The sequence below is a fragment of the Nylanderia fulva genome, unplaced genomic scaffold (assembly GCF_048542155.1).
Source record: "Nylanderia fulva isolate GAGA-0341 unplaced genomic scaffold, ASM4854215v1 Scaffold30, whole genome shotgun sequence".
NCBI lineage: Eukaryota > Metazoa > Arthropoda > Insecta > Hymenoptera > Formicidae > Nylanderia > Nylanderia fulva.
Genome location: NW_028190369.1, coordinates 1,893,674 through 1,912,723, shown reverse-complemented (window position 1 = coordinate 1,912,723; position 19,050 = coordinate 1,893,674). Strand labels below are relative to the sequence as shown.

The following is a 19,050-nucleotide window of genomic DNA, read 5'->3' as shown; positions in this document are numbered from 1 at the left end:
GATTGAAAGTGAAGTCATATATAAAGATAAGATTCTTTAATCTAATGTCTAATAATGAATTACAATAAAATGTGACAAAAAAGAATTAAACACAAGTCCTCTTAAAGAAAAATACATTCGCTCTGTATTTTTCTTTAAGAGGACTTGTGTTTAATTCTTTTTTCTCACATTTTATTGTAATTCATTATTAGACATTAGATTAAAGAATCTTATCTTTATATATGACTTCACTTTCAATCATAATTTGAATTTTTATATTTGCAGCCTTTTATCAAATTTATTTTAATTTTTAATGTACATCAATGAAGATTTACTTAACGTAAATAAATGAAAAATTGTCCCGACAGAAACAATAAGCAATAAGAGAGATGAATAGCACTCTACCTTCTTTCGCCTGAATGTATCCGTGCACTTCGCAGTAACTTCCGGCCGGGCCAGCCGCTCCAGGAGTGTCCAACGTGAATAAAGTGTTGGCGGAAGAGCTAACACCGTCGTCGGACATCGTCTGCAGCAGACTAGTAGCCTGCGATAGAGTGCGTTGTTGTTGGTGATGCTGATGATGATGATGATGATGGTGCTGCTGCTGCTGCAGCACTTGTTGCTGATGTTGCTGTTGCTGCTGCTGAGCAAGCATCGCCTCGTGCCGACATTTCGAGCAACGACGCATCTCAGACTGGACGCGCAACAGCCAAACCATGCCGAAGAGCGCCATAGCAACCTCGAGACCCGCTGACCTCGATGGGTGCTTCATACTCGCGGGGTCAAGGTCATCGAGGCTCCGGGAGCCAGCGCGACACATATCACCGATTTCGGTGCGTATTTGTCTCTCCTTCCTTTTTTGTCTACCTTCGTCCTCCCGCTTTTTTTTTTTTAAACGAGCGTCTACTATTTTTACAAGCTTGCGATTGTAATTAAGCAAAGAAAAATATGTGCAATGTTTTTCTCAAATTTGCGTCAATCGATGTTTTTTTCACGACTTCCTTGCAAGATTTTCTAAAGTGTAGAATTATTAAATTCTTTCTTTGGCAGTGAATCGTTATCGTTGAAACAATTATTTCGTATACTCTAGATTTGAATGAAAGTCTTGTCTAATTTCGTAGTTTGCTGAATACTGATAATTATTACTTGACGAGCTTTGCCATTTCTCAAGAGTGACTTCTGCTCGCGTTGACTGAGAGCTTCCGATGTTTATCGTCTAGAATCCTCTTCTCTGACCCAGATTCACGGTTCCTGTTGTCGTCGTCTCGACGTCAACGTCGTCGCGCTACAGGGAAATACAATTCAATTCGATGTTCGTTCCGAGTTATTTAGAAAGATCGAATCGAAGGGTGGCTTCGATCACATTTCATCGTTTTTTACTTCCCCCGATAATGTCATCCGTACAATTTCATTCGTAGAAATTAAGATAACCGTTCTGCGAACATCTCTTGCCGGAGATAGGAAGAACCGTGGCCAGCACTTCACATTCTTTACGAACGATTTTTCCGGATAAACTTGTATCGGAGAAAAAAATATCCAGCGGAACGTGTGCACGATTAGAGATTACGAATTTTTTTTTTCTCAAACGTACGAAGCTCGACTTACAGATCACCGAAAATTGAGCGATTGAGCAAGGCACCGTTCTCCTTGAAGACTGCTCGATAAATGTCAATAAGTTAGTATCGATATTTCGTTAAATAAACAGCTCACTCGCGCGATTAGTACGAATTTTTATATATTTTTTTTATACTTGTAAAAAAACTATTTTGTTTTATATTTTTAATTTTACGTTAAATCATTCGAAATATATATTTAAATAAAAATTCGAAATCATCGAATAATTTAAAAAATCCGTACAAACAGAAGCAAACTAACTCTTTCTGTCGAATTAATTTTTATGCAGATTACAAAGCTAAACGTCCAACACAGATGTTTCTATCTGCTTACGATTTATTTTATTCGTCTCTGATGGGTTATCAATTAGGCAGTAATTATTCGATCGAAAGGAAAATATCCAGCGCAAGAGTCTTCTAATTTATAATTCGCTTCTTCAAGTAATGAGAGAAAAAGAGTCCTTCGATCTCCAGCCTCGTGTAAATACCGGAACGAATCAACCAAGGCACCAGTTCTTTCGAATATCGATAAACGAGGAGGACGAAGATGATCGATACAGCCTTTAATGAAGCTAAGCGATTGGTCCCGGGCAGACTCCGATGACGGCGAGACTTCTATAAAAGTACAAAAGACGTCACCCGAAATGCGGATGATCCTCGCATATTTTCCAGGAACTATCCCGTGATCATCGCTATTTCCATTTCTAAGCTGCGGCTACACCTCGGTCATCCAACTTTCAACGATCGAGTTCCGTTCCCAAATAACATCTCCGGCGACTTCTGCCATTCCCGTTCCTTCCTGCCCCGGATTCCGTCTGGTGGTGGTCCATCGAGCTACGCGGTAGTGCTGACGTTCTTCTTCCCTCGATAGCGCCGCACTGGAAACGCGATTCTGTCCCATCGGGACGGCAATTCCGGTTTCGCGGTCGTCTCACTCCTTACGCATGAGTGAATTTCGTTCGGTGTTCATCCCCCGGTATTGGCGAGAAAGAGACCGGGCGGAATGGAAGATGCGCTCAATACAGTGGGCGCTAGACTTCAACCCCTTTTCTTCGTATCTCCTTTGCTCTCTACGAGATTACGCGGTGTTTGCAAGCGTAACGTAGCTTTTCCGCCGAGTATTCAGATGCGGTCTTTTCTCCTTAGGATATTCTGCCTGCGTCACGAAATTGCTAAGGGGAAAAAGGATTCGCTTGACCCCATCCTGGTAGAATATCAGGCATACTTGGATCCCGCTTTTGCGGTCGAATAGTCGGAAGGATTTAACTAAAATGAAACCCTCACGCAGGGTTGAGTGACTGCTTGCATTCAAACAGCGGCTCGTTATCAATTCCCGTCGAGTCCGAGTCTGACTGAATGGGTTCACTCCTGTCAATCTGTCGACGACTACGAAATGGGAGCTTCGATAGCTCGTCTTCAACAACGATTTAGCTCCGACGATGAAAGGCGATATTAATTTCACCGTCGACTATTCACGGGTCTTATTTTACAACCACTTTGCAGCTTGATTATACAAAATCTTAAGGTAGAAATATACATATATATATATATGTTTTCGCGTTCAATTCGAATTTCTCTTCCTGTTCTGCGGAATCCTCTTGACAGAATCGATTAACGTTCGGAACGTCCGCGCTATCTCTTTTGTACTCTTTCAAATGATGACATTCGCCGTTCTCGCATCAAAATATTTTTCGACAAAAAAGTTCTTCAAACTTGCGTCTGCGAATATATTTTTCCCCCACGAATATTTCACTCTGTACACGTAGATTACCGAGATGTTATTCCGCAGTCGCGAATTTGATATCTAGCGATAACGCAGCTCTTCAGATATGAAAAGTAGTTTTCGCGGGTGTGATTTACGAGTGAAAACAAACCATGCGCAAGGAAGGCTCGATAAGCGACCGGTTTCTTTTTCTTCGAGTCGTCAGTTTGGCCTCGATACTCCCTTTGAAAGGTCCGAGCAGCCTCGGATTTCCGGCCGATACTTCTCCATTCTATCCTGGAAAAATCGTGGTAGAAACTCTTCGAGCATTACCGATGCGAAAGAAGCGCGGTCGATTTTCTTCGCCAACTTGATGCTCGCTCGAAGAGAATTTTTCAATCGGAATTCACCCTTTTATATAAATAGCGGACCGATTGATTCCGATCGATAATCGAATAATTTACAATGTATTTCTTTGCATATAGTTATGAAACTGCTGGTTGTTCCTCGTCGTCGATGGAAGTTTTATTAACTACACAATATTAATAATTTGCATACTTATTTCTTTACTGTTTTTTTCATATTAAATTCGCGAAACCATTTAAATTTTGTTTTAAATAAAAAAAATAAAAATAAAAATATATAAATAACACTTTAAATAAATAAATATAGCTTTCAGCAGTGAAATTGATAGTAGCCTCCATCGATCACGTCAATAATCTACCGCAATGCACATCGACAGTGTAACAGTGATAGAATAAAACGGTCCATCGTCAGGGCGGACTCGTAAATACAGATTGCGCCCAATAAAACAGAAACGTCAGCAAAGTTCCAGAGATTGACTTCGTTGTTAAAGAGAAAAGAAGATAGAAACAGAAAGAGAGAGAGAGCGCGCTCCTCGCGAGAGGGTTGTAAATTGCGACAGGGGACGCGATATATAAAGGGACGACGACGACGACGGGATTGTACGTCGAGCCGAGTCGGAATGCTCGAGGGGTGAAAACACTTGTGCTCCCGCTCTTCAAGCACCAACGTTACTGGCAACTACTCTCTCCGTCAGGTCGAGTTCGCGAAAGAGGTTTTCCGTCTTGCACGCGGGGCGGCAATTAAAACTTGTGTAAATTCCATTTCATGCGACGCCGCCGCGCATTCATCCGCGACGCGTTGATCCATTTCATCTGCCCCACCCGTTGTATCGCCACCCACGGGGATGGAAAACGAAAACCTGGCGCGTATAAATCGAAGCACGCGGTGGTACCGCGCCGCCGATTTTACGCGCACCGATTTTGCACGAGGATTTACCGGATCTGCCGTTACCTGGCGTTCACTCGCCCCACGACTGGGGGCTGAATAGCTCGATAACTGTCTCGTCGAGCATCGCTTTTAGCACCGGTGCTCGCGGTGATTAAAAACGGCACTACTGTGGTTCCATGCGAGCGAAGTGTATTGCGAGCGTATATTTAGGTAAGTACTGTCATCAAATAAACCGCGTTGCATGGAAAGCAAACATAGAATGCAGCGCGTACACGTACGTGCTTATTACAATTGTTCGATACATTTTAATCTCTTTACGCGTTTATTATTTTTTCTCTTACGTGTTACTTCAAAATTATGCTTATTTAATATTTTCCATTTGTGCTTCAACTATATAATGCACGAACGAAGGCTAACAACGAGCTCTCCAATTCATTTAATAATAAGTGACAAATTTTGTGCACGAACAAATTTTCATCGGATGACCTTATTTGGCGAGTTATCCTTCCGCACACCCGATATATCGATATAACAGCGAGCCAATAAACCGCGAACGAATGCGATTATGTCCGGAATAATGCAGCGCAGTGGTGTTCTCGATGCACCACCGCCAATCCTCGCAATAACGTTCGCGTTCATCGTCGACGATGGCAAAAAAAAAGTATAGTACACCCGCCGATTGAACGAGGCTTGCTGATACATCGTGCTCGCACGATGATTACCAGACCGATCGTATTTCTTCGCGGTAAAACGTCCGGGCGTAATTTCGCAGGCGTGTAAATCATCGGAATTGAAATTGATGAATCATTAGCCTGCCGTTTTCCGCACGCGTTCGAGTGGCGGCGACGCCGTTTAATCGACGCGGTCGTAAAAATTAATTTTGCACAGCGACGCGAATTATTGTTTACGGACCGTCGACGGACGACGACGGGATTAATATTTGTTCCTATCGGCGGATATTTATTAGCTATCAGAATTAAAGAACAGAAAAATGGAATTAATTTAGACAGAGACACCGAATTGCTAGACAGTAGTTATTTTGACATACTTAAAAAATTAGCTGAATCATAGTTTAGAAAAAACATTGGTAATAAATAGATACATCACGCTCTCTACTTTGACATTTGTTATTTAGACTTCGAAACACACACTTGAAATGTCGAGAATAAGAACTTGTTAAAACGATAATGTAAGTTGAAATATTTTTTAATTTTCTCTGATATTAATTTAATTCGCGTAAAATATCCACAGCATAATTAAATGTCGCAAAACTTGGAATCTCAGACCAATCGTCTTACTCATCTATTGGTCATCAGCGAAGAATCGTTTAACTTTGTATTTTAATATTTAACTTTGTATTTTAATATTTGATTTTTATGTATTGAAAAAGACTGTAGTGCAGTCGAAACGGTTACGCTGTATATTGTTTCTCTAACGGAATGAGAATTTAATTATTTAATTATTAATAAATCTTTAGATTTTATTTAATTGCTCGTTTAGTTGGCCTATAATATTTATCTTTTTTTAAATTTTGTGAATATAACATAATTACGTAATAATAAATAAAAGCGTGTATGGAGGTACATCATCTGATATACCGTCGCGTGATCATTTATCAAAATCAATGTTCGTTATGGGATATTCTAATCATTTTTTGTTTTTTATTACTTTATATAGTGTTTCACTGTTTTTAATAACCGCGTGTTTTCATTTGGGTTTCCGTCGTGCATATTTCTCTGTCTCAAAAATAGAGACGGAAAGAGACAGGCTATATTTTTTTATTTCGATTCATTTTGAAACCTGGATTATTTCTGCTTACAAAGTTCAAACTAAAGTAAAATCAAGAGTAGGATAACCCGATGAGAAGATAAAGGGGAGGAACATATTTTAAAAGTTTCAACGACCCTTTTTAGATGGGAACAACTTTACTTTCTTTCTTCGTAAGCCCCCGATTTCCCCGGCTCTTTTTACATACCTGATAAGTTAATCCAACAGTATTAACTAAAGCGCATTAAATTTACTAAGCGCAGAATTTTCGATATTTATTCTTAAAAATTAGAAAGATAATGTCTCAATATATCTCAATACTCCTTTCTAGTGCAATTGATTGAATTCATTGACTATTTCTATTATAAAATTTTATATTAAAAAACGCAATAACTTATTTTACGTAATTTTTTTATATAATTTTAAATAATCTTTATATAAAATATTTTAAAAAACACAATACACGTTTTTCTAGTTAATTATAATTTTAATTTCGAAAAATAACGTCATTACATCTCGATTTTAAAAAACGTTTAAAATACTGATATAAACTTTTGACGTTTGTATCTTTAATTCTGAAAATATATATGTATTCTCATTTGTAAAAATTAATTCACAATAAATAAAAAAATGTGATGTAATAAATATAAAGCATCAAATGTAAATTTTTTTAGCAATATATATTGCGAGTTTCGGACATTTCAATGTTTTCTTTTTTTCCGATAAAAAGCAAATTGTTTCTCACGAGCAAAAAAAGGCCTGTTGCAATACACGTCATTGGAAACATTAATAATAGCTATGCATTTCAGTTTTGTTTATCTGGAACAACGATTCAGCAATAAGCGATTTGAAATTAGTGCATCAAAACTGCAATAAAGGTCGAAAAATGTCACATACGATTCGCGTAATGCGTTAAAAATTTTCGCAATGCGTTTACAGATTCTGTTTTCTCTTTCGTCTCTTTTTTATTGCAATCACGACATATGTGAATAAAATGCCAGAATTTAAACTCTGGTGCGACTCTGCACGGTACCTTTTATATTCGGTGGTTACAAATATAAAAAATTTCATGCACAATATGATATTTCAAAACTTTTTATCTTAATTTTAATAATTATCTTTGACAAGGATACAAACATTTTGTATAATTTCAGATTTTCTAAACAAAACGATATGTATTTTAATGCATAATTAATTACTAAAAATATTTGCGGTTTTAATTTTATATTTTTCTTTGGTACCTCTACATATGTAGAAAATTGCAAAATTGTTTAAAGGTTCGTCCTATCACTCTGACAATAAGTTCGATTAAACTCACCGTTTTTTACATTTTAGTAATTTTGAAGCGTTTCGTAATCATAAAAAAGAAATTTATCGGATAGAAATGAACATCTCTGACGCTTTCAATTCTCTTTGTGGATAACAGACGGAGTACAGTGCCGTGTCGAACTACCGCATAGATCTAACGAGCAACCGAGAGTGCAGTAAACTCGATGCAAACTTGATAGGGTAGCGCACTCGAAAACATGGGGGCAGCATACGGGTAGCATAATGCAGATTCCGGTGCGCGATTACAGCAGTTTGTGCAAGTTGTAGAAACAAACACGCGAAATTGTGCACGTCCTTTGATGGTAACTCGCACGTGAATAATTTTTTAACAAAGAACCGCGAGACCGCGGGCGAACAAACGAAAGGCAGAACGATTCGATAAAGAAACTTCAGACAGAAATGACGGATCGTCAATTCTAAAAGGATTTTTCAATTCGAGTGAGAGTGTTTTTTTATCGACTGATATTCTGACAAGATTTCAAATATCTTAAAATGTAATCAGATTTGACAGTTGTACACGAAATATAAGATTTACGAAGATTATTGAAATATTTAAAATTATAATATGCTTATAGATAATCTGATTTTTAAAATCGGAAAATACGTAAGTATACGTTGTACATATTTGCTTATTCTTAAAAATAAATAGACGATCAATTTTTATATTTATGTCATTCTTTCATGTATTTTTTTTTAACATATTAATGTCAAAATATTACTTCAAATGTTTTATTTTCGTCAAGAGAAGTATTAAAGAGGTAAATAATATACTCTTTACAAATGAGTTTCTTGTAATTCCTAGCCGAATGGCTTTATTCTAAGGTTAAGTAAAAAGAAATACGACGAAATACGAGAAAAGGCGAATGAGAAAAAAGTTGCTTCGCATTCGGATTAAAGTGAGCGGAAAGAATGTGCCTCTTAGCGTGACGCAGGTGCGTCTAAATCGTGAATACACCTTTCTACTTTTTTCGCCATCTTGGTCACTGCTCTTTAATCCTTCATATTTAAAATACCTGATTTATTGTGTTTAAGAATTTCTTTTCGCTGTGCTATGAAAAAGTGGTTTTAGGTCAATGCTTTGGTTATAAACAGTAAACAGTTTCTTTCATAAAAATTAATTTTCAATTTATCAAGAAAATTATTTTTCTGATATATAAATAATTTAACATAAAAAAAAACCCGAAAAAGTAATATTAATAAATTTACTTTTTCTTTAAAATTTTGCATTGGTAAACTTTGCATTTGATTTAAGCTTTTCAGCAAAATGTCACTTAAATTTACGTACAAGTATTAATTCATGCACTCGATATATTTGCTTCTTAAGCTAACATTTATTTATCTCAGACATTATACACGCCAAATGTTATTGCACGCCAGCCGACGCGTGGCACAATGGTCACCAATAAATCGCGGAAATGTAGAAACGTCGAGAAAATCCTTTCTCTCTTTCCTTTTTTTTCAAACTCTGCATGTGAAAAATTGATTTTATCGTTACCTCGATTTGAGTCGATTCGTAACCTGAATTAACTTTTAGTTGTTGAAAGCGAAAATTATTTTGATAAATATTCAGTAGTCACTAGAGTTTTTTTCAATTTTTTTAAAGTTTGGAATTTTTAAAGCCTAATAAAAATCTACTCGAAAATTATTGTTCTTCTCTTTTTTTAGTCTAATAATTTTAAACTAATATTGTTAAAATAATAAATAAAGTATATCTATATATTTTTTTTTATATATAAATTCAAATCATGACAACTATGTTTGAATTGCTTACAAGTTCAAACTTTTGGCACTAAAACCATGCTGTTATAATAGAATCAGAAGTTTGAGATATTCAGTGCTCGTGTTTTGAAATTATTTGCGATATTGAAATATACTGTCAAATATAATTATACAAACAAATAAAATTATTTCAAGCAGATACAATTTTTAAGCTTCAAAGTATTAAAGTATGTAACTTTCAAAACATCTTATAAAATGATACTGACAATAAATATTATTTTGTATTTGTATTAAATTCGTTTTCCCGATGAGATATTTTTTATATCTAGTTCGGAAATTTTTTTTAGAAATAAACTTTGCTTTTCCTCCAATGTTTCCTCGCTTTCGCCCCTTTTTTGCAATCAACCGTTACAATTGTCTGCACTGAAAGTGCATATGAGATGTAAGATTTTTCGAATTTTTATTCGGTCACTAAGGAATCTAAGCTACATCGTTATGCGACTACGTCGGTGGTATTCATTCGGTCGTAAACATTGTTAGCCATATTTCCGACGAAAAATCTCTCACAAATTCACATAAAACTGCACGAACTTTTGATCCAGCAGAACTGCAACATATGTAAAAGTGAAGAATAATTTCGAGTTATTTTTTATAACGTCGCGTTAAAAGTTCAATTATTATTTGATATAATTTCTGTAGAAATAATAAATGGAATAAATGAGTGTTTAATTGTTTTTCAATTATTAGTATATAGATAATTTTAAAATATTTAAAAAATATACTTTTTTAAACGCGGTTTATTACATTTGTAAGAGAGAACTTCCCAAATAATGAAACATTATCTTTAACAGATATGATAATCTCAAATTAAACACAAAAAGAAAAATATATTTTTTTAAAATTATTTTACGAACCTTTTTGTACTACTCGACGTGAAAAAGCTGCGAAAGCGATTACTATCACAATTATTTGTCGACGAAAGTTTGCAACAAACAAGCTAATTGTCAAGATTCCTTGCACCGATGTGGGTGGCACGCAAGCAACTGCTTTATTAACAAACTTTGTAATCCGAATCGAAATCTAGATGCTACAGAGTAGCCAAGGAGTTTGTCGGCATAATATTAATTCTTAATTAGAAAGTTTACGCAGAATGGATTTGAATAGCGACCCTCCAGGTATTAGTGTGCCCCATTGCAAAAATTAAATGAAATGTTTGCGTGGAAAGAAAAGCACAGTTGTAATCCCATTATAATATATGAAAGAGAGAAAATGTAGACTATTCCTTTGTGCAATCTACTGCGAATTCTACAAAAGAGAAAAAGAAAGAGAAATAGAGAGAGAAAGAGAGAAAGAGGGAAATTACGATTTCACGTTACGAAAAGCTAGGAATGATCTTGCGTGAATCATCGCGTGGCGTGTTACGAAAAAAAAAATAAAATAAATGCCTCAATATCTGCGCACACGTATATCTTTCCTTTCCATTTCTTTAATTCGTTTTTGATGCATTTCTCCTACTCTACGATCATTTTCAACGCGATGCAGCGTTTATCTTCCAGCTAGTTTAATCAAAACGTAGGAGAGAGCAACATTGATTAGTTCCGGTGCCGTAGGCACAGCGTTCCTCTTGTTGAAAATGAAGAAAGCCTTCGGAGAGTTATATCCGCACGAAGTTTGTTTGCCAGGCTCAGGTAACGAAATTTCTAGGGATCCCTCGCGAGAAGGTTCTTGCTTCGTTACGTTTGTTGCTCGCCCAGTAAGCACGACTTTATAACTCGCGAAGCACTAGTGAACTCTTGATCCCGCACACGTTATGCGTTCGCCCGCGTGAGTCACATACAATGTCGAATTAAAGTCCACATTGTCCTCCCGTGTGTATAATGTCATTATATCAACAACGAAAAAATTTAGCGAAGTTTTGTCCGCGCACAGAAAAAACAGTATCCTTGAAAGAATGCAAATATGCCTTGATTCAAGTATATTTTATCCTTATAATAGCGCCAAATATAAATAATTTTGGATAAAGGATAACTTATCCTTAAAACAAAGTGCAAAATATTCTTGGTTGAAGCTGAAATTTACTTATAAATATTGCAAGGACAAGTGACAAGTGTGCAGGTACTTTCAAATATATATAATAATTCTTAGTTCAAACGTGACTAAGTTTGTTTTTACCATATGCGATTTTTCAAACAAGAATATATCTTAAGGATAAAATATACTTTACACAAACTTATTTATTATTAACCCTTAGTCCCGACGGTTCTTTTTGGCACCTTTAATCCCGACTCATGGGTCGTTTGCGTCTTTGCGTTATTTGGATTAGTAAAAACGCTTTAAAAAATCTGAAGAAATTCATGGAGTTTCTTGCAACCTTCAACTTGAAGTCCCAATCATAATATTTCGATAAAAATTATTTTTTTATATAGTTTGTTATTAAGAAATGGAGGTATCTAAGGCACTTTAAAATTTCGTTTGGGTCGCAAACGACCCATGAGTCGGGACTAAGGGTTAAGGCAAATAAAAATTTGTGATTACAAAGAGCATTCTATGCTTAAATCAATCAAATAGCGTTCAAGAATAAAAATATACTTGAATCAAGGATTCCTTTTTTTCTGTACGAAGATACGTGATTCGCGCGAAACGTACACCGACGCGAATAATTTATAAGAATTAAACATGTTAGATGACGGTGTAATCATAATCAGTGATGCAAGTAAAAGGCTATGTGGCCAATTTCGCCATCATAATTCAAAAAAAAAAAGTATGATGTACTCGTCTATAATACATGGACAAACTACATCGGGACGCTTAATTTAACTGGCAAATATTTATCGTAACATACACAGAACAACGTGCGCAACTAGAGCCGAGTTAATTAAGTCTCGTTTGTACGCGACAGCCGCGCACTGAATGTTTCCTCCCGTTGCTGCGATGTGAAGGCGCATTCAAACATCATCACCGTCGCCTCCACCGTCATGATTATGTCTCGCTCACCAATTCGAATTTCTGATCCGTGTGCACCCACAGGTCACCATTGTACCGACATGTTCACCTTTGCATTGAATTAGGACGTTCTATCCCGTCGAAAATTGCGTCCGTTCGGACTGTGATCTGAATCTCGGCGGGAAATATAGTGTTATATGAGATCGATAAAAAAAAATATATGTGTCCCTCAAATCGTACGAATGCACCTAAGACTACAGAGTGATTGAAAAAAATGATGGCGAATGTATATCAGCGCGGTATACGTTCTGAAATTTCGAATCTGAAACCAAGTTTCTCATTTAAATGTTTCAAATATAAAACTGTCTAATATATTGTATATTGTTTCGAAATTGAATTGTATTTTATTTCGGTTATAATTTTAATTTTTCAATTTCTCGTAATTTATTATTTCGTGCCATTTTTCCCGAACGCTAACATTTCCACAAGTCAATATACTATGTTATATTTCTATTAATATGTCATATTGTGTATTTACTCGACGAGCTCAACATACGTCTACGAAATTAAACACGAATACTACGAGAAAATCTACATTTCCGCAACACGTTGAACTTCTCAGCTTTATGCCTCGACACACAAATATATCTAGATATACGTATATTATAATATAGAAGTTCTTTCTATGTTACAGTGTAGACACAGCTAAATTAAAAATAACAATTGTTTGACTCTAAATTTAATTTCTATTTAACAAGAGATTTCGAGTTGAGAATAAAGCTTTGACAAAATTATTATAAAAAATATTTTTTGAATAAATTCAAAATGTAACTTCAAATAATAAGATGCAATTTAATTCGACCAAAAACTGGAAAATAAGTACACACTGAAACGTAGTGTGTACTTATTTTCAATAAATAAATAGCCAGTTTTTGGTCCAAAAAAAAAAAAAAAAAAAAAAAAAAAAAGTGTGTGCACTTATTTTCAATAAATGAATACCCAGTTTTTGGTCGAATTAAATTGCATCTTATTATTTGTAAAAATTTTATCACTGGCGATCAACAATTAATCGTGTAACTTCAAACTTTAATCAATATTCTCAGTTTCAATATAAGTATCGATTCTAAATTCGTCCGCAGCCTGAAATAATCCGTAGTCGAAAAATAAATGTGCGACTTTTGGCGCAACACGTCTATGCAATAGCAATCTATCTTGCTGCAAATGGGACCTTCAAGATGTAAAGCGGCATGTACATTTATATGGCTCGACGGCGAAAGAATATTTCACGCGAGAATTTCCGCGTCGATTCATTCGAGGCGCGTTTATTCGTCGGCGCCACGTCGGATCTCTCTCGCGGCAGAGCTCTGTGCAGTTTCCACGAAATTAAGCAACTCGCTGTCGCGTGCTCGATTACATTTTTCGTCCGGTAAGAAAGTGTCGGCAAAAAGAATGAATGTCTGCTGCCGTGAGAAAGCGCGACTGCAAGGATGTGCGCGAGGGATGGCACCCTGCCACATTGCAGGAAGAAGTTTTGGCCGCCTCATTGACGTCGACTCCGGCTTCTCCCGGAGGACTTCGCGTCCTTAAAGTGTTCCCACTTGGCTTCCCTCGCGCGCAGATTGGGCGGTTGGAAAAACTCGAACCCTACCATCACCTCATCTCGTTATAAAATTCCCCGGGGACCCACTACATTTTTCCTCCCTCTCTTATTCTCTCTCGTCGCTTCTCATCGCGATTCACCTTTCTCTCTTCTATTCGTTCGTTTCTCGCGCGATAGATTTGACAATCTTGATCGGTTTACTGTTTGTTTTTCATCGACTTTCGATCTTTTCGGAATAAAGGTCCGTTCGCGAAAAGGATTCCATAAATTTCGAATGAATGCTGATTGAATGAGAATATTATTCGATTCTTGGCTCAATTTTTTACCTACAGCGTAGGAGAAATATTTATCAATTACGTAACGGTATATCTTAATGGAATGTCATTTATTAAGCGTGGTTTTATAATGTGCTGTATATTATAACGTCACGAGAGAATCTTTGGTTACTATTAATATTAATGTATCGTCCGGAAAAGCGATTAAAACGATCTAATTAACCGCGCATTGATAATTAATACGATATATGTATATTCTCATTAAATCATTGCGCGTACCAGCGACCTCTTCTATTTTGTCGTGTGCATCGTATATGTAAATGCTGAATCAATTTCAATTAAAATTTCTCCATGTTCGGGTGGATTTATCACGGCCCATTATTCGACATCAGCAGAACCATTAACGCGATTAATACGCGATTAACATTGCGCGCATTGATCACCGCGACATTCTGCCGATTCTCATCCATACGACAAAAGACATCGCAGAATATTTGTACTTGCAGTAAGGTTCATGAAACCATAAAATAAAATGCAGAGAGAGAGAGAAAGATCATTTATAAATTTCTTAAAATTAGAATTATTTTGTATTTTTCAAGATAAATTGCGACTATCAATATTAAAAAAAAGAAGGGATATAAATATTAATAAATATATTTTTCTAATAAATAATTGCATAGATATACTATACTAATATAATAATAATCGATCAGCGTCAATCTATGGAATAAAAGAGCACCTGGAGTATCTATTTCCATGAGCGCATTAGCTCTCTGAAGTACACTTTCTTTTTTTACATGCTCGCTCTGAAAGAGATCTGGCGAAGACAGTCGGTCATCAACATCGTTTTTCGTGTTTTTATTTTCTCTTCTTCTGCTCGTTCTGCGGATAAATTGATGATTAAATTGCACGATCGGAAAGAGAATCTCTAATGAAAAACATGTATTCGTGTAATGTACACGCACACACATAAATTTGTTATTCCCGGAAATATTGATTTTAAGTTAAACAACCCATTTTACACAAATTGAGGTCACAGTTGTAATATTCACTAATTGTAAGAAAAATACAATTAAAAATTTTCTTTAAGACAATCTAACTTTTAATTGTATTTTAATAATTTTAATAACTATATAATTCTCTTTCTCTCATCTAATCTTATTCTTAATAAATTTTAGATTAAAATAATAAGTAATAATACGTAAGTATTGTTTAATAACTTATAATATAAAAAACATAATAAAAAAAATACATATAATGTAAAAGATTCATATATGCGAAAATTTTAAATGTATTATTATTTACGTAATTTTATTTATATGTAAAGGCAAACCAAAATATCTGAATAAAAATATCCATGGACAATTCTTGTCAGTTTTGAGAAAAATTAAGTCAAAGTAGTAAATGAACAGTCAGCGATATTTCCAGATATTTATGAAAAATGTCTCTCCCGCGAGTTATCCAAGTTTTCTTGCCAAACAGTTCGTTAAGCAATTCTTGCTCTGACACTCGTGCAACATCTCTAAATTTTTGGCAAGATCGTAAACGAAATAATACAGTACTCGAGTGTAGATCGTGATGCGAATTTTTTAAAACGACCCAGATAATACGGATCTTGTACGAATTAAACGTAACAAATATCGTTTCATTTCATTGTACGTACGATACTTAATATTTTTCTACGTATATAAATTATTACCGTCACTTTTACAGCAAATTTAAAAATAGTTCTCTTAACAATATAATATAATAATGATATTGAAAATTGCAATAAGCACAAAAGCAAGTCCATTGTATTATTTTATCGAATTACTATGTACATACATACATACATACACGCATTCGTTTTCAATAAGTGACAGTCGATTGATTAGCATGATAATACGATGACACGTCCATATTAGTAATTACCGCGTGATCAGATCGCGGAAATGTTTAATAACATACGTTTGTCAGCAATCTATGTGTAAACGCGCGTCGCGATACGCTCAATCCGCCATGCAACGCGTTTATCAATTAATGCCGCGCGCGTGTCTCGTGTCAAATTTTTATTCCACGCTACACAGAGACGCGTTGAATTTCATCGAGGAATTCGCGCATGACACGTTCCCCGTATAACTTTCGCCAGAATTATCCGTGGAATTGCCGGAGTTAAAAAGTAGCCGGTGGTGCAGCGTTGGAAGCTCTCTCTCTCTCTCACTCTCTCTCTCTCTTGCGCACACGGACTTCATTAAATTGATAATGGATCGCATTCCGCGCGAGTGGAGCACAATAGACGTCCGGACGTTAAACGACGCGGCATTAAAACTTGCCTGGGCAACATCAATGTGAGTTGCTCACACATGCATCGCGCTTCCGTTGCCCCTTCGCGTAACTATATCGCGATGCGTGTCGGTTACGATGCGCATTAACGCGCTGAACGTTTATACGATAAAATATCACGCCTGGCATTTTATGATATCTCCAGTCAAGTTTAGGCAGCTTTGTAGTCAGTTGCACGACAACATTATCGCAGAGTTATGGAACATTTTGAATCGCGTTTACACTTACTGAATATATAATACATTTCGATGAAAATCTGGCTAATCTGTCACGAACACTATATAGAATATTTATTCTAGCGATTATAATTAACTATTACCACCCGACTATAGCATAGTGGGGTAATCGTAACAATTAAATTGGAGTAATGTGTATAATTAATTTACGCTTGCGAAATAATAAATACAAAAGTCTCATGGTTCTCTCTACGAAACGCTAATTGCGGTGAATTTAAAAGCGCAGGCGCATTAGCGGCCGATTTATTGTCAGTCGGTTTAAATGTAACGCGAAACTCTCACCTTCATTAAACTCCGATAATAGCATACCCTTCTTACGAACTGCGTAATGTAAAATGCATCTTCGCTGCAGCAAACGCGCGATTACATTAAAATCCATCGGAAATTAGTCCGAAGGAAAATTTTTCCGTTGGGAAGGAAATCGAGTAGTTAAAAGCTACTTTGGCACGGAAAAGAGTTTGATATGATATATATATATATATATATATATATATATATATATATTTTATCATTTCTTTAAATTTGCTAGTTCTTCTTTTTAATGCGCTGTGTCAAGACCTCAGCAGATATTCAATATTCAAATAATAAATATAGAAACGTACGACAATCGATAACTTATCCGATATTGAATATTTTTTATCACACCTTTATGTTATCAGTTATTACATAACGCGATAATTGATTTCTATCGTATTTGGGATAGTTTTAACTTAACGTAATTATTAATCGTGTAATTGTTATAACTTAATAATTACTTTAATTTATTAATTTGTAATTTTATATATGTATATATAACGCAATGTATATAATGTCAAGTATATTTTTCAGAATAATTAAAGAACAAATGAATATAATGAAATATAAAAGCAGTATATGTGTAGTACTTTTTAGTATTATTATTTTATTATTTATTTGATATATTGATTTATTTGATATATTGATTGTATTCTTTCTCTTTCAAAAAATAGACCTGATGTCATACATCGTGTTTCGAAACATTGTTAGAAAAACTTTCAAGAATGCGGTATATGACGTGCTCCGGTACAGTAATCGATCGAGCCCGGCGAGCGATCGCAATATACGGACAAACCTCGTAGAATCGCGGGAAAGAGAGCTGCGCGGACGTTGAGCTCGTATAAAGTTTCATTTCCAGGAATTCAATAATCGCTTACATAGCAATAACTCGCGAGCTATTCGATTTTACCCTGCTTCGTCGTTTCTGGAAAATCTCGCGAATCGTGGAATCACGTCGAAATCTCGCGATCGTGTACACACACACTCTCGTAAAAAATAAAGACATAATACCGGAAACAAATAACGATAATGCACCGTCGAGGGACTGATGACGAGAACCGCACCGTCGAGAATAAATTTGCAAAAAATGCGATACGAAGATAATAGCATAATAGCATTTCTCGACGAGCCAGATGCGCAACGACGATTTATACGAGGCTATGTTTATCAAGAGATAATAATTCTTTTATTGCGCAAGAATTAAAATTCAATTTCTTTCTAACACAAATAATATACATATTCATTTAATATAAAGTTTATTGAAGTGAACTCTCTCATTTATTTTTCTGATGACTTTTAATATAAATATCGATGGAGGGAACGATAATTCGAAATATTAGACCGCTGTCCCTACATCATATAATTAGCATAAGGAGTGACAAGTGATTAGAAGATCGCGTAGCGTGCAGGTGAAGGATGGATTCTGTCCGAGATAATTGCAAGCGTAGCAAATGACAAGTAAGAAAGGGAACGTGTTTTCGTCTTACCAGAGAGTGTTACATCCAACGCAGATCGACTCCACGGAATGTAAATTGAGATCTATCTCGCTTAGGGGAAGACTAATTAACCGAGAATCAAATGTCGGACTCTATCTCTCTCTCTAGCTCTCTGCGATGACTAAAGCAAGCTTCGGAACGGAATTCCCGACCGGATCTTAGTCGGGAAAGGGACAAAAGGACCGATCGCAATGGACTTAGTTCGGGGAAAATTAGAACGGTTTTAAACTGATGTTAAACGATTATTAATTAGTGCAAAAACGCGACCGAAGCGAATGTTCTGATAAATATTTTTTTACATTAACAAAGTAATTAAGAGATTATATGTGCGAGGCTCGATCATTCGCGCTCGAACAAGTTTGAAAGAAATAAAATTTCTGCACAGAAACGCGGAACACCTGGTCGAGCATCCATCTTACGCGGAAGAAAACTTTAGGAGCGCTGAATGGCGCACCGCCGAGCACTATTTCCGCTCGGGAAATCTAACGAGCGCAGTTTTATCTGGCAAACAGTTCAATTAG

At 35.9% G+C, this 19,050-nt stretch overlaps 1 protein-coding gene across 9 annotated transcripts in view; it reads right to left on the bottom strand.

Annotated features, from left to right (window-relative positions):
- Positions 1–19,050, bottom strand: part of dlg1 (MAGUK family member discs large 1) — a 339,004-nt gene that overhangs the window by 252,306 nt on the left and 67,648 nt on the right. For all 9 annotated transcript variants that reach the window (XM_085484643.1, XM_085484642.1, XM_085484645.1 and 6 more), the window contains exon 2: positions 385–3,591. In XM_085484643.1, coding sequence (XP_085340769.1) covers positions 385–799 — 415 coding nt within the window. In that variant the 5' untranslated portion in view covers positions 800–3,591. The remainder of the gene's footprint in view (positions 1–384; positions 3,592–19,050) is intronic.